General features: G+C 28.0%; 1 protein-coding gene across 1 annotated transcript; it reads left to right on the plus strand.

The window, feature by feature from the left end:
* Positions 1-10,826: 10,826 nt before the first annotated feature.
* LOC145742637 (kelch-like protein 7) lies at positions 10,827-12,574 on the plus strand. Its single transcript, XM_082560414.1, has 8 exons — positions 10,827-10,924; positions 10,998-11,112; positions 11,302-11,455; positions 11,549-11,763; positions 12,000-12,152; positions 12,218-12,287; positions 12,378-12,447; positions 12,538-12,574. The coding sequence occupies exons 1-8, from the start codon at positions 10,830-10,832 to the stop codon at positions 12,572-12,574; spliced, it is 909 nt and encodes a 302-aa protein (XP_082416540.1). The 5' UTR covers positions 10,827-10,829.
* Positions 12,575-14,547: the final 1,973 nt, after the last annotated feature.

A 14,547-nucleotide genomic window follows, 5' to 3' on the forward strand; every position in this document is an offset into this window, starting at 1 on the left:
GTTTAAAATGAATATACTTTAAATAAATACAACGTTGTTGTTAATTAATTTTAAACGCTTATCTATCAATATTCCAACAAATTTTAAAAATTATATTTAATTAAGCACAAAATAAACAAGGTTATGTTTGTCGTGCCAGGCAATACTGTTCTCTCACATTTAAGTTATTCAGCCATAAAACATATCACTACAGTCAACAGAGGCGGGGTACCGTTTTACTATAAGTTTTCAAATACAAGTTTTAAGTTTAGGTTAAAAAACCAGTTAGCAAAATCATGGACGACATTATTTCTATCGAAGGAACGACCAATATTGGTGAAATCAAGTATGTAAGAACAACCAAACCTGATCTAAATGCTTATGCAGCCAGGTAAGTTAAAAATAGTATGATTATTTTATAACAAAAACGTTATTAAAGTTTATAATGATAATTTTTGTATGTTTTCAGAAAACGAGAAAACTTTAATGACGTCACTATTACATGTAGGGGTGTATCAATCCCAGCAAACAAAATGGTTTTGGCTTGCAACAGTCTCTACTTTGAAGCAGCTTTTGACGTTGCGGTAAGTTTATGTAATAGCTATAGACTAAATATGTTTAAATTAAATGGTACTTAAAGTTCTTTGTTTTTAAATGTCATAAAAAGAATATCCATGTTCTGCGATTCAGTTACGTTACATAAAGAATAACACCAAGACAATGCCGAGTCTTTAAACAATACTAGAGTAAAATAACAAAAACAATTGTTTTTAGATGAAGGAAAGATATTCAGGTTCAGTGGAAGTTGAAAGAATTAACGCAACATCCATGAGATCAGTTATCGATTATATTTACAACGGAGAAGTTAAAATAAACGTCACCAATGTTTGCAAATTGCTCGATGCTGCTGAATATTTGCAAATAAAAGGTGAACGTTGTCAATATTTGTAGAAAAAATTAGGTATACGTGTTAAAACTATTTCTTTATTTCTCTTTTTTACAAATTGTAAATAATTTACAGATTTAAAAGATGAATGTATTACTTATTTGCAAAAAGCAGTTACTTGCCAAAACTGCTTTAATCTTCGCTTATTGGCTGATCGTTACCATAGCAACAAGCTTAGTGATGACGTTAAATCATTCATGCGCAATAATTTTTCTGAGATTCTGTCACGTGATGAGTTTAAGAAATTGGAAGAAAGAGATTTTTGTTTCTTGTATTCAGTTCGCACAAATGTAAGTGACTTTAAATATGAAATGTATTAGTTTTATTTTTTTTTATAAAAAGTTAAAACATATATGTAGTCAGTACTTTGCTAGCCAATTTAAATTCAAAAACGACAGTTGTTTACCATGGAAATATTATTGAGTAATTATTAAAATTTTTTGGTTGTAATTTAATGTAAGATTTTTTGGATTTATTGTTTATTCATAAATTTAACGCTATATATATTTTTTGTATATATCTTTATCCTCAATGTAGGAAGGTCGAATGCGCGAATTAAAAATACAGTAAAAACAGTTACCCCGACCCAGTCTAGAGTTGCTTGTGGCAGTTTTGGATATAATAGATTATAATTCCCCGACAATCAGGCTGCTGATTAAGTATTGGCTCAGCAGGAGTTCATACCATTTATAGCGACTTACTCAAGGGCACTACAGCAGGAGATCAGTGGGAATCAAACAAAAGACCTCATATAGTGTAGGAAGTGTTCTGACCATTACACCACGCTGCCAGTTTATACTGTAATAGTTTAAAGTTATAATATTGTATTGATCTTTATTTCAGATTAGCAAAACGACTTTGTACAAAGCTGTTGTTGAATGGATCAAGTTTAAATTCGACGAACGTAAAGATCGCTTCCTTGAAGTTATGGAGAAAGTGAATTTGAAATTTTGTGAACTTTCTTTGCCGTTTCTTAACAATGTTGTTGTACAAGAGGTTTGTTTTAGATGAAATTACAAATTGTAGTTTATTTCTATTAACGTAATTTAAAATAAATTTAGGAATTTATCCAGGAGAATAAAATTTACATAAAAGCTGTAAGTGAAGCGATGAAGGCTTCTTCAAATAAAGGTGAAATTTTGTTATTTCGAACAACACTAATAAATATGCATTTATGAAAACCGTTGTTATTAAACAATAGAAAACTTGCTTATCATTGGTGGAAGTGATCGTTACAATAAAGTTACTCAATATTACATTCCTTCCAACAAGTTTACCCAACTACAGGTAAATGAAAGTATATTAGTAAAAGTAAACAAATAATTTGTAATGAAAGAACATACTTATTATGGAAAATTGACTTTTTACAGGAATTACCTGAAGGAAGGAGAAATCACCGATGCGTGACGTTGAACGATTTTGTTTACATCATCGGTGGTTTGGCTGATGATGGAAAAACTAGACTAGCTACAGTTTATAGAATAAACATAAAAAAAAATCCCCTAACTTGGGAGCAAGTTAAATCAATGAACACTGTAAGAGACGTGGCAGGAGCAGCAGTTCTCAACGGTAATATAGTTTATTACTGTATCATATTTATTAATGTTATCACAATTAAAATAAGGTGATTTAAGGTTTAACTTTTAAAAGGCAATTTAACGTACAAATATATCATTCTTTAATTAGGACGAATTTTTGTAACTGGCGGATATTTGAAACCAAACCATTTGTCATCTGGAGAATATTATTTGGAAACCCTGAATATTTGGAACAAAATAGCTGACATGAAAAAACAAAGACTTGATCACGAACTAGTTGAACTTAAAGGTATATTTTGTTTTCCTAATTTCAATAAAATTCAGCACAAATTCAATTTTAACCAATCAAATTGAAATTACGTGATATTATGCTTCCAGTAAGGTAACTATAATTTACACCTTACCAGGTTATTTATATGCGATTGGTGGGTATGATGGCAATGAAACAACCAACACAGTCGAGAAATACAATCCAAGGGAAAACGAATGGGAATTCACCGCCTCCCTACAAACTGCACGCATGTGGTTTGTTGCTACGGCAACCGATGACGCAATTTACGTCATGGGTAAGCATGATTACTTTCAAAAACAAAGAAAAACGTTTTTAACCTTATTAATGTTTTAAATTTAGGAGGCTATGATGGAAAAAACATATTAAAATCAACTGAAAAATATGACGTCATCGGTGACGTATGGACCAACCTTACAGACATGATTACTGAGAGAAATGGTTTTTCAGGTTGTTTGATTCAAAACAAGATCTACATCGTTGGAGGGTAAGTTGTTGGTATTATTAACAAAAGTTATTAAATTAACCAACTTAATAATAGTATAAAAATATCTTTTAAATAAATTATAGATCTATTAAAGAAAACCAATATTATTAACAAACTTTACAAAATTATTCCAAAAAAATTGTAATAAAATAGAAAAATTAAAAAAAAAGATTTTATATTTATCATAGGATAGTTCACGTTAAACAACCAGTCAAATCGATCCACAAATACGACATAGAAGAAGACAATTGGTTCATTGTTACAAACACAGAAGAACCCTACATAAACCACACAGTCGTTTCTTTATAAAATTTTAATTAAAACCTGATATCCGTAAATTTATGTTCGGATTGAATCACTTTTAAGTTTTATTATGTAGCACTTAATTAATTACTCGTTATTTTTCATGTGTACGATTTTGTTTTATTACTGTATTTTAATGTTATTATTTTAGTTTTTATTACGTAAAAATTAACAATTGTCTTATTTTAAAATTTTTTTTATACCATGTGAAAAAAGGCTGATACAAAAATGTAGACAAGTTATATGACGTCATTTAATTGACGTGACGTCATTTAGGCTATACTGACGTCACCTTAGTACGATTTGTTTTTTAAACCGTTTGGTTAAAGTCGATCTAAAAAAATAAATAAAAAAAATAAATATTTAAACCTGTATACTTATAGTTAAAAATTTTAACAAATTTAAACAAATTTCAAATAAATACCTTTTAACTTGTTAGGTGAAGCTTTTCTTTTGCCAAAAAATATGGGTTTCTGCCAAACAATAACTTAAATATACCCACATGGATATATATGGTTAATTCTTGGGTTTCTGAAACGAAAACATAAAAATTACCAATTATTAAAAAAGACGTATATATTGTTTACGTCACAATTAAAAGATAATTACGTCATAACTCGACAATAAACACAATTTTTTTTCTAAAATAAACTTTGAAACTTCTCTTGAGCATTGGGCGTAAGTTCCTATTTCGGTTGTATTCTTATCAATTGTGACGTAATCAATGATGACGTCACTTGCTGGTGATAAGATGTGAAAGTGATGTTGACTTATATCACTGGAATATTAAAGTAAATTAATTAAGTTTAAAGTAATAAAAATACAGTTATATAAATATTAACATTTATGTTCACCTTTTTAATCAGGCACTGGTGTTATAAGTGACGTCATTTAACCTGTACATTAATGATGTCATCAACTGGTGATTGTTATGCTCATGATTGTTTTGCTGGTGATATTGCATATATCTGGTGACGTCACATGACGTGGGGGCTTAAGAATGCTTAAACTTTAGCAACAGAGAAAAAAATTGAAAATTTGGTAATTAGAAGATGACGGAGTTTTCACCAATAATTTAGTATACGTCACAATCTACGTCACAGCAACCATTCCTACTCCGCCAACTTACGTTAAAACATTGTCTGCAAATAAATTAAATAATTTAAAAAAAAAAAAAAAAATTGTAAGTATTTTAAAAGTCATAATATTGATAAAATAAAAAAAGGCACCAGTTTATTTTTACACATTTTGTATTAATTTCTATATTATATGTTAAAAAATAATTCAAAAAATCAAATCTATAATTAACAAAACGTTCAAAAATACGATGACGAAACAAAAATAAATAAAAATTTTAAACAAAAATTAATTTTACCAAAATTCTAAAATAAACTTTACCTTATTAGGCGTAAGATCGACCTCAAGACTTCTTGAAGTTAAAATTAATTTTCTCCTCTTAATTGTTTTGCTTTCTTGACTGTTCTATGACGTCATAAAATATAATTCTATGACGTCATAAAATATCATTTTTTGATTTTCCACAATATAAGCTCATTGTTTTTGTAAATGACGTCATAATAATATAATTGTTTAATATTTCTGGATCTTTAACATTCTAGAATGATAGTTTTTGTTAATGACGTCATAATGGATTCTATTCTTATGTTCCTGAATTGTTAAAAATAATCTCAAAAACCGACAATTTAACTTGATATAACCTTGTTAAATAATAAACTACCTTTTACTATAAGGTTCAGACAAATAAAACTGTTGTAGAAATCTGGAATTTTTTCTGTTAGTTTAAAACCCGGAGCCGGAAGTTTAGATTTTCAGTTAAGCAACGCTAACGCTTCTCTCGCTAAGATTAAGCAACTGAACGCTGTCTTAATAAAGCTTAATTTAAGAAGTTCCTTAAAGCTATTTTTATTTTACTTAAAATTTGTTTTAAATACAAACAGAGCATTTTTTAAAATGAAATTTTCAGTTACAATTCCCTTCTTTAAAACACAAATTCTTGTGGCTTTAAACCTAACTTCTTTTTTAAATAATAATAACAACAACATTGCTTTATTTGGAAATTCTTCAGCTTATTTATATATAATAAGTGATAGTTATGTTAAAACTAACATAGACAAGAAAAACAATTTAAAGAAAAACGATTAAAAGCTTCATGGGTATGTAATATTTCTTAAATAAATAAAACATAATGACAAAAAAACTTTAAATTCAATTAAAAAACATGGTTATCAAATTAAGATGGTTGAGGCTGGAAGGTAAAAACAACGATTAAAATTACCCAAAGAGTCATAACTCATAAAAACAAACAAATTTGAAGTAAAATTTAAGAAGTAACATTTTAAGTAAAAGTAGTAACTTGAAAAAAAAATTCATAAAAACATTATAACCGATGCCTGATTCTGAACAAAGTTTGTTTTTAAATCAGTTAAACAAATTACATTAATCTTCAATTTATTACTTTACTAAATATAAATTTAAACATACCAGCAGAAATTTATATCAAGTAACGTAAACCAAACCATATTAAACCCATTGACAATAGTGAGCCGATTTTAAAACAACGTTTTATAAGAAACTAATGTAAAAGTTTAATAATGTAAAACTGATGTTAAAAAAAATTAAATTAAAAATTAATACTGAGTAATGTTAAAATTTAAAACTGATGTTAAACTTATGTAAAAATTATATTCATTTCAAATATCAACAAAAGACTCGATAAAAACCCCATACAAAGCAAACAAGGTTATGTTTGTCGTACCAAGCGATACTGTTCTCTCACATTTAAGTTATTCAGTCATAAAACATACCACCACAAACAACAAGTAAAGCGTATTTTATCATTATATTAATTATATGCGTTTCAAATACAAGTTAAAGTTTAGTTTGAGTAGTTACAGTTAGAAAAATTATGAATAACATTATTTCCATCGAAGGAACGACCGATATTGGTGAAATCAAGTATGTGAGAAAAACCAAACCTAATCTAAATGCTTATGCAGCCAGGTAAGTTAAATATATTATGACTATTTTTTAAGTGAAACGGTTATTTAAATTTATAATGATATATTGTTTGCAGAAAACGAGAAAATTTTAACGACGTCACTATTAAGTGTGAGGGTGTATTAATCCCAGCAAACAAAATGGTTTTGGCTTGCAACAGTCTCTACTTTGAAGCAGCTTTTGACGTTCCAGTAAGTTTATGTAAAAGTTATAGACTAAATATGTTTAAATTAAATGGTACTTGAAGTTCTTTGTTTAAAATTTCATAAAAGGAATATCCATGTTCTGCAATTCAGTTACGTTACATAAAGAACAACAACAAGACAATGCCGAGTCTTTAAACAATACTAGAATAAAATAGTAAAAACTAATGTTTTTAGATGAAGGAAAGATATTCAGGTTCAGTGGAAGTTGAAAGAATTGACCCAACATGCATGAGATCAGTTATTGATTATATTTACAACGGAGAAGTTAAAATAAACGTCACCAATGTTTGCAAATTGCTCGATGCTGCTGAATATTTGCAAATAGAAGGTAAACGTTGTCAATATTTGTAGAAAAAATTAGGTATACGTGTTAAAACTATTTCTTTATTTCTTTTTTTTACAAATTGTAAATAATTTACAGATTTAAAAGATGAATGCATTACTTATTTGCAAAAAGCAGTTACTTGCCAAAACTGCTTTAGTCTTCGCTTATTGGCTGATCGTTACCATAGCGACAAGCTTAGTGATGATGTTAAATCATTCATTCGCGATAATTTTTCTGAGATTCTGTCACGTGATGAGTTTAAGAAATTGGAAGAAAGAGATTTTTGTTTCTTGTATTTAGTTTGCACAAATGTAAGTTACTCTTAATATGAAATGTAGTAGTTGTATTTTTTTCTTATTAAAAGTTATATGTAGTCAAAACTTAGCTAGCCCATCTAATTTTGAAAACGATAGTTGTAAACAGAAGATTTATTATTGGGTAATTTTTAAAATATATCGTTTGTAATTTAATGTACGATTAATTGGATTTAGTGTTAATTTAAAAATTTTAAACTTTTCTAAGAATTTAAAATTATAATATTGCATTGAAATTTATTTTAGATTAACAAAACGACTTTGTACAAAGCTGTTGTTGAATGGATCAAGTTTAAATTCGACGAACGTAAGGATCGCTTCCTTGAAGTTTTGGAGAAAGTGGATTTAAAACTTTGTGAACTTTCTTTGCAGTTTCTTATTAATGTTGTTGTACAAGAGGTTTGTTTAAACAAATAACTAATAACCAGTTTAATTACACAAAACATAATTTGATTTAAATTTAGGAATTTATCCGGGAAAACAAAGTTTACATGAAAGCTGTTAGTGAAACGATGAAAGCTTTGTCGACAAAAGGTAAAATTTGTTTCCCCCAAGAATGCAGATAAGTTACAATTTTTGAAAAAACTATTGTTATTTATGCAACAGAAAACTTGCTTATCATCGGTGGAGATGATGGCTACAATAAAGTTACTCAATACAACATTCCTTCCAACAAGTTTACTCAACTACAGGTAAAAACATATACATTAGTAAAAGTAAATAAATAATTTGTAATAAAAATAAATTTTTCAGTTAAACAAATTTTACTGCGTAAGAATTTATTTTATATGCGTTTTAAGTTGATATTTTGTTTGTTAGGAACTTCCAGAAGGCAGATCCCTTCATCGATGCGTGACGTTGAACGATTTTGTTTACGTCATTGGTGGGCGGGCTGACGATGGTGAAACCTCACTTGCTACAGTTTATAGAATGAACATGAAGGGCAATCCCCTAACTTGGAAGCAAGTTAAATCAATGAACTCAGTCAGAAATGTCGCAGGAGCGGCAGTTCTTAACGGTAATATAATTTGTTACTGTATCATATTCATTAATGTTATCACAATTAAAATAAGGTGATTTAAGGTTTAACTTTTGAAAGGCAATTTAACGTACAAATATATCATTCTTTAATCAGGATTAATTTTTGTAACTGGAGGATATTCGAGACCAAATTATTTGTCCTCTGGAGAATATTACTTGGAAACACTGAATATTTGGCACAAAATAGCTGACATGAAAAGTCAAAGATTTGGCCACAAACTAGTTAACCTTAAAGGTATATTTTGTTTTCCTAATTTCTATAAAATTCAGTACAAATTAAAATTTACCCAATTAAATTAAAATTTTGTGATCTTATGCCACCAGAAAGGTAATTATAATTTAAACCTTATTTTACCAGGTTATTTATATACGATCAGTGGGTTTGGTAACAATGGAGTAACCAACACAGTCGAGAAATACAATCCAAAGGAAAACGAATGGAGATTCACTGCCTCCCTACAAACTGCACGCATGTGGTTTGTTGCTACGGCAACCGATGACGCAATTTATGTCATGGGTAAGCATAATTATTTTAAAGACGAAAAAACTCTTTTAACCTTATTAATGTTTTAAATTTAGGAGGCTTTAATGGCGAAAACAGATTAAAATCCACTGAAAAATATGACGTCATCGGTGACGTATGGACCAACCTTACAGACATGATTACTGAGAGAGCTTCATTTTCGGGTAGTTTGATTCAAAACAAGATCTACATCGTTGGAGGGTAAGTTGTTATTTTTGAACAAAAAGTTAAGGTTATCACTTTAACTTAGTATCGATTAATTATTGAGTAAAAAGAATATTTTCAAAATTTATTTAATTATAAAATTCTTATTATTTTTTTAACATAGGTTAAACAACGACCAACAAGCTGTCAAATCGATCCACAAATACGACATAGAAGAAGACAATTGGGTCATTGTTACAAACACAAAAGAAGTATACTACAACCACACAGTTGTTTCGGTTTAAAATATTTTAACCCAATAGTTTGACCAATAAAATATTAAATCACAATCACACACAGTCAAGAGACAGCAATTCAGGTGTAAAAATGTTATACAATCAAACACAATTAAAGCTTTTTTTTACTGATTGAGTTGTTTCCTTTTAAAACTTTATTTATAACCTAATTCTCATACATTGATATTTTGATTGAAACAATGTTAAATTTTATTAATGTAGCACTTAATCAATTACTTGTTATTTTCCATGTGTACGATTTTTTATAATGTTGTATTTCAATGTTATTATTTTAGTTTTTATTACGTAAAACATAACAACTATCTTATTTTTAAAATTTTATTTATACCATGTGACAAAAAGCTGATACAAAAATGTAGACAAGTTTAATGGCGTCATTTAAGTGCCATGACGTCATTTAGGCAATACTGACGTTACCTTATCACAATTTGTTTTTAAAACCGTTTGGTTAAAGTCGATTTAAAAAAATTAACAAAAAAAAATTTTATGTCTAAACCTGTATCTTTATAGTTATTAAATTTAAGAAATTGTTTTTTTTATTTAAAAAAAAAAAAAAAACATTTATATAAAAACTTATTCACAAATTAACGAAAAAAAAAACATTTATATAAAAACTTATTCACAAATTAACGAAGGTTTTAAATCGATACCTTAAACTTATTTAGGTCCAGTTTTCTTTTGCAAAATATTATCGGTTTCTGCCAAACACCTTCGTTAATATATCCACATAGGTATATAGGGTAAAAATTTTAAAGCTAAAAGTAAAAACAACAATTAAATTATTCAAAGAGTTATAACTCATAAAAACAAACAAAATTTAAATTATAATTCAAGAAGTAACATTTTAAGGAATAGTAGTAACTTAAAAAAGAAAAAATTCTTCATCACAAAAACATTATAACCAATGTCTGATTCTAAACAAAGTTTGTTTTTAATTTAGTTAAAAAATTACATTAATCTTTAATTTATTACTTTACTAAACATAAATTTTAACATATCAGCAGAAATTTGTTTTAAGTAACGTAAACTCAACAATATTTAACCCATTTAACAATAGTGAGCTGATTTTAAAACAACATTTTATACAAAACTAATGTAAAGGTTTATTAATGTAGAACTGATGTAAAAAATTAATAAAAAGAATAAAACTGATGTTAAGCTTGTGTAAAAATTATATTCTTTTCAAATATCAACAAAATATTCGATAAAAAAGCCCCATACAAAGCAAACAAGGTTATGTTTGTCTTACCAAGCGACACTGTTCTCTCACATTTAAGTTATTCATCCATAAAACATACCACCACAGACAACAAGTAAAGAGTATTTTACCATTATATTAATTATATGCGTTTCAAATACAAGTTAAAGTTTAGTTTGAGTAGTTACAGTTAGAAAAATTATGGATAACATTATTTCTATCGAAGGAACGACCGATATTGGTGAAATCAAGTATGTGAGAAAAACCAAACCTGATCTAAATGATTATGCAGCCAGGTAAGTTAAATATATTATGACTATTTTATAAGTGAAACGGTTATTTAAATTTATAATGATATATTGTTTGCAGAAAACGAGAAAATTTTAACGACGTCACTATTACGTGTGAGGGTGTATTAATCCCAGCAAACAAAATGGTTTTGGCTTGCAACAGTCTCTACTTTGAAGCAGCTTTTGACGTTCCAGTAAGTTTATGTAAAAGTTTTTAACTAAATATGTTTAAATTTAATGGTTTTTGAATTTCTTTATTTTAAATGTCATAAAAAGAATATCCATGTTTTGCGATTCAGTTACGTTACATAAAGAACAAAAACAAGACAATGCCAAGTCTTTAAACAATACTAGAGTATAATAGCAAAAACAATTGTTTTTAGATGAAAGAAAGATATTCAGGTTCGGTGGAAGTTGAAAGAATTGACCCAACATCTATGAGATCAGTTATTGATTATATTTACAACGGAGAAGTCAAAATAAACGTCACTAATGTTTGCCAATTGCTCGATGCTGCTGAATATTTGCAAATAGAAGGTAAACTCTGTCAATATTTGTAGAAAAAAGTAAGGGTATATGTTTAAACTACTTCATTATTTCTCTTTTTTACAAATTGTAAATAATTTACAGATTTAAAAGGTAAATGCATTACTTATTTGCAAAAAGCAGTTACTTGCCAAAACTGCTTTGGTCTTAGTTTATTGGCTGATCGTTACCATAGTGACAAGCTCAGTGATTACGTTAAATCATTCATGCGCGATAATTTTTCTGAGATTCTGTCACGTGATGAGTTTAAGGAATTTGAAGAAAAATATTTTTGTTTCTTGTATTCAATTTGCACAAATGTAAGTTACTCTTAATATGAAATGTATTAGTTCTATTTTTTTTATAAAAAGTTATAACATATATGTAGTCAGTACTTTGCTAGCTCATTTAATTTCAAAAACGACAGTTGTTTACAAGAGAAATATTATTGAGTAATTATTAAAATATTTTGGTTGTAATTTAATGTTAGTTTATCTAGATTAAGTGGTTAATTTAAAAATTTAAAGCCATAATATTGCAGTGATCTTTATTTTAGATTAGCAAAACGACTTTGTACAAAGCTGTTGTTGAATGGATCAAGTTTAAATTCGACGAACGTAAGGATCGCTTCCTTGAAGTTTTGGAAAAAGTGGATTTTAAATTTTGTGAACTTTCTTTTCAGTTTCTTGGCAATGTTGTTGTACAAGAGGTTTGTTTAAACAAGTAACTAATAACCAGTTTATTTACACAAAACATAATTCGATTTAAATTCAGGAATTTATCCGGGAAAACAAAGCTTACATGAAAGCTGTTAGTGAAGCGATGAAGGTTTTATCGATCAAAGGTAATTTTTTTTCTTACTTGCTAAGGGTAATATTTATATATTTAAAAAGCCAATCAATTAAAAATATTTTTAATGGTATTTATACAACAGAAAATTTACTTATCATCGGTGGAGATGGTCGTCGTAACAAAGTTACTCAATACAACATTCCTTCCAACAAGTTTACTCAACTACAGGTAAATAAAAAATTACAACCAAATAATTTTTAATGAAAGAATCTGATTATATAAAATTAGTTTTTATTTTACAGGAACAACCGGAAGGCAGAAGATCTCACCGATGCGTAACGTTGAACGATTTTGTTTACGTCATCGGTGGAGAGGCTGACGATGGTGAAATCTCATTTGCTACAGTTTATAGAATGAACATGAAGGGAGATCCCCGAACTTCGGAGCAAGTTAAAGCAATGACCACAGAAAGAGACATGGCAGGAGCAGCAGTTCTTAACGGTAATATAATTTATTACTGTATCATATTCATTGATTTTATCACAATTAAAATAAGGTAATTTAAGGTTTAACATTTATAAGGCAACTTAACGTACAAAATATATCATTCTTTAATCAGGATTAATTTTTGTAACTGGGGGATATTTTGAACCAAACCATTTGTCATCTGGAGAATATTATTTGGAAACACTGAATATTTGGCACGAAATAGCTGACATGAAAAGTCAAAGATTTGGTCACGAACTAGTTAACCTTAAAGGTATATTTTGTTTTCCTAATTTCTATAAAATTCGGTACAAATTAAAATTTACTCAATCAAATTGAAATTACGTGATATTATGCTTCCAATAAGGTAACTATAATTTACACCTTATTTTACCAGGTTATTTATATGCGATCGGTGGAACTGATGCCAATAAAGTAACCAACACAGTCGAGAAATACAATCCAAGGGAAAACGAATGGAGATTCACTGCCTCCCTACAAACTGCACGCAGCTCGTTTGTTGCTACGGCAACCGATGACGCAATTTATGTCATGGGTAAGCATAATTATTTTAAAGACGAAAAAACTCTTTTAACCTTATTAATGTTTTAAATTTAGGAGGCTTTAATGGCGAAAACAGATTAAAATCCACTGAAAAATATGACGTCATCGGTGACGTATGGACCAACCTTACAGACATGATTACTGTGAGATCTGGTTTATCGGGTTGTTTGATTCAAAACAAGATCTACATCGTTGGAGGGTAAGATGAAAAATTTTGAACTAAAATGTATTGGTAATTATTTATATCAACTTATTTTTAATAAATTAAGTTATTTAATAAATGTGGATCTATAGTAAGGGGCTAATATTATCAATAATCTTCACAAATCAATCATAAAAATTCTAATGAGTTTTTTTTTATTATAGATTAGACAACGACCATCAAGTTGTTAAATCAATTCACAAATACGACATAGAAGAAGACAATTGGGTCATTGTTACAAACACAGAGGAAGAATACTTTTACCACTCAGTCGTTCCTGTTTAAAATATTTTAACTCAATAGTGTAACCACTATTAAAACACAATCACACACAGTCAAGAGATGGCATCATTTAAAGCCATTAGTGTACATGTAAAAATGTTATACAATCAAACACAATTAAAGCTTGTATTTTTAATGATCCAGTCGTTCTGTTTAAAATTAATTTGTTAGCTAACTCTCATTAATTTATGTTTTGGTTGAATCACTGTTAATTTTTATTATGTAGCACTTAATCAATTACTCGTTATTTTCCATGTGTACAATTTTCTATTATTACTGTTTTTTAATGTTATTATTTTAGTTTTTATCACGTAAAACATAACATCTATCTTATTTTAAAATTTTATTTATACCATGTGACAAAAAGCTGAAACAAAAATGTAGACAAGTTAAAAGACGTTATTTAATTAACATGACGTCAATTTAGGCAATACTGACGTCACCTTAGTACGATTTGTTTTTAAAACCGTTTGGTTAAAGTCGATCTAAAAAAATAAATAAAAAAATAAATATTTAAACCTGTATACTTATAGTTATAAAAATTGATAATTTTTTTAATCAATAAAAATATGTTTTAAATGCAGTTGAACAAAAATATTTTAACAAATTGAAACAAATTTTAAATAAATACTTTTTAACTTATTTAGGTGTAGCATTTCTTTTGTCAAAAATATGGGTTTCTGCCAAACAATAACTTAAATTTACCCACATGGATATATATGGTTAATCTTTGGGTTTCTGAAACAAAAACATAAAAATTACCAATTAATAAAAAAAT

This window comes from Corella eumyota, chromosome 2 (genome assembly GCF_963082875.1).
Source record: "Corella eumyota chromosome 2, kaCorEumy4.1, whole genome shotgun sequence".
In the NCBI taxonomy this organism is placed as follows: Eukaryota; Metazoa; Chordata; class Ascidiacea; order Phlebobranchia; family Corellidae; genus Corella; species Corella eumyota.

Excerpts from the sequence above, each read along its gene's own strand:
- LOC145742637 (XM_082560414.1), top strand. The coding sequence starts at position 10,830 with ATGGATAACATTATTTCTATCGAAGGAACGACCGATATTGGTGAAATC. Across the intron at positions 10,925-10,997 it reads CTAAATGATTATGCAGCCAG|AAAACGAGAAAATTTTAACG; the intron begins GTAAGTTAAATA and ends TATTGTTTGCAG. Across the intron at positions 12,288-12,377 it reads GAAGGTTTTATCGATCAAAG|AAAATTTACTTATCATCGGT; the intron begins GTAATTTTTTTT and ends TTTATACAACAG.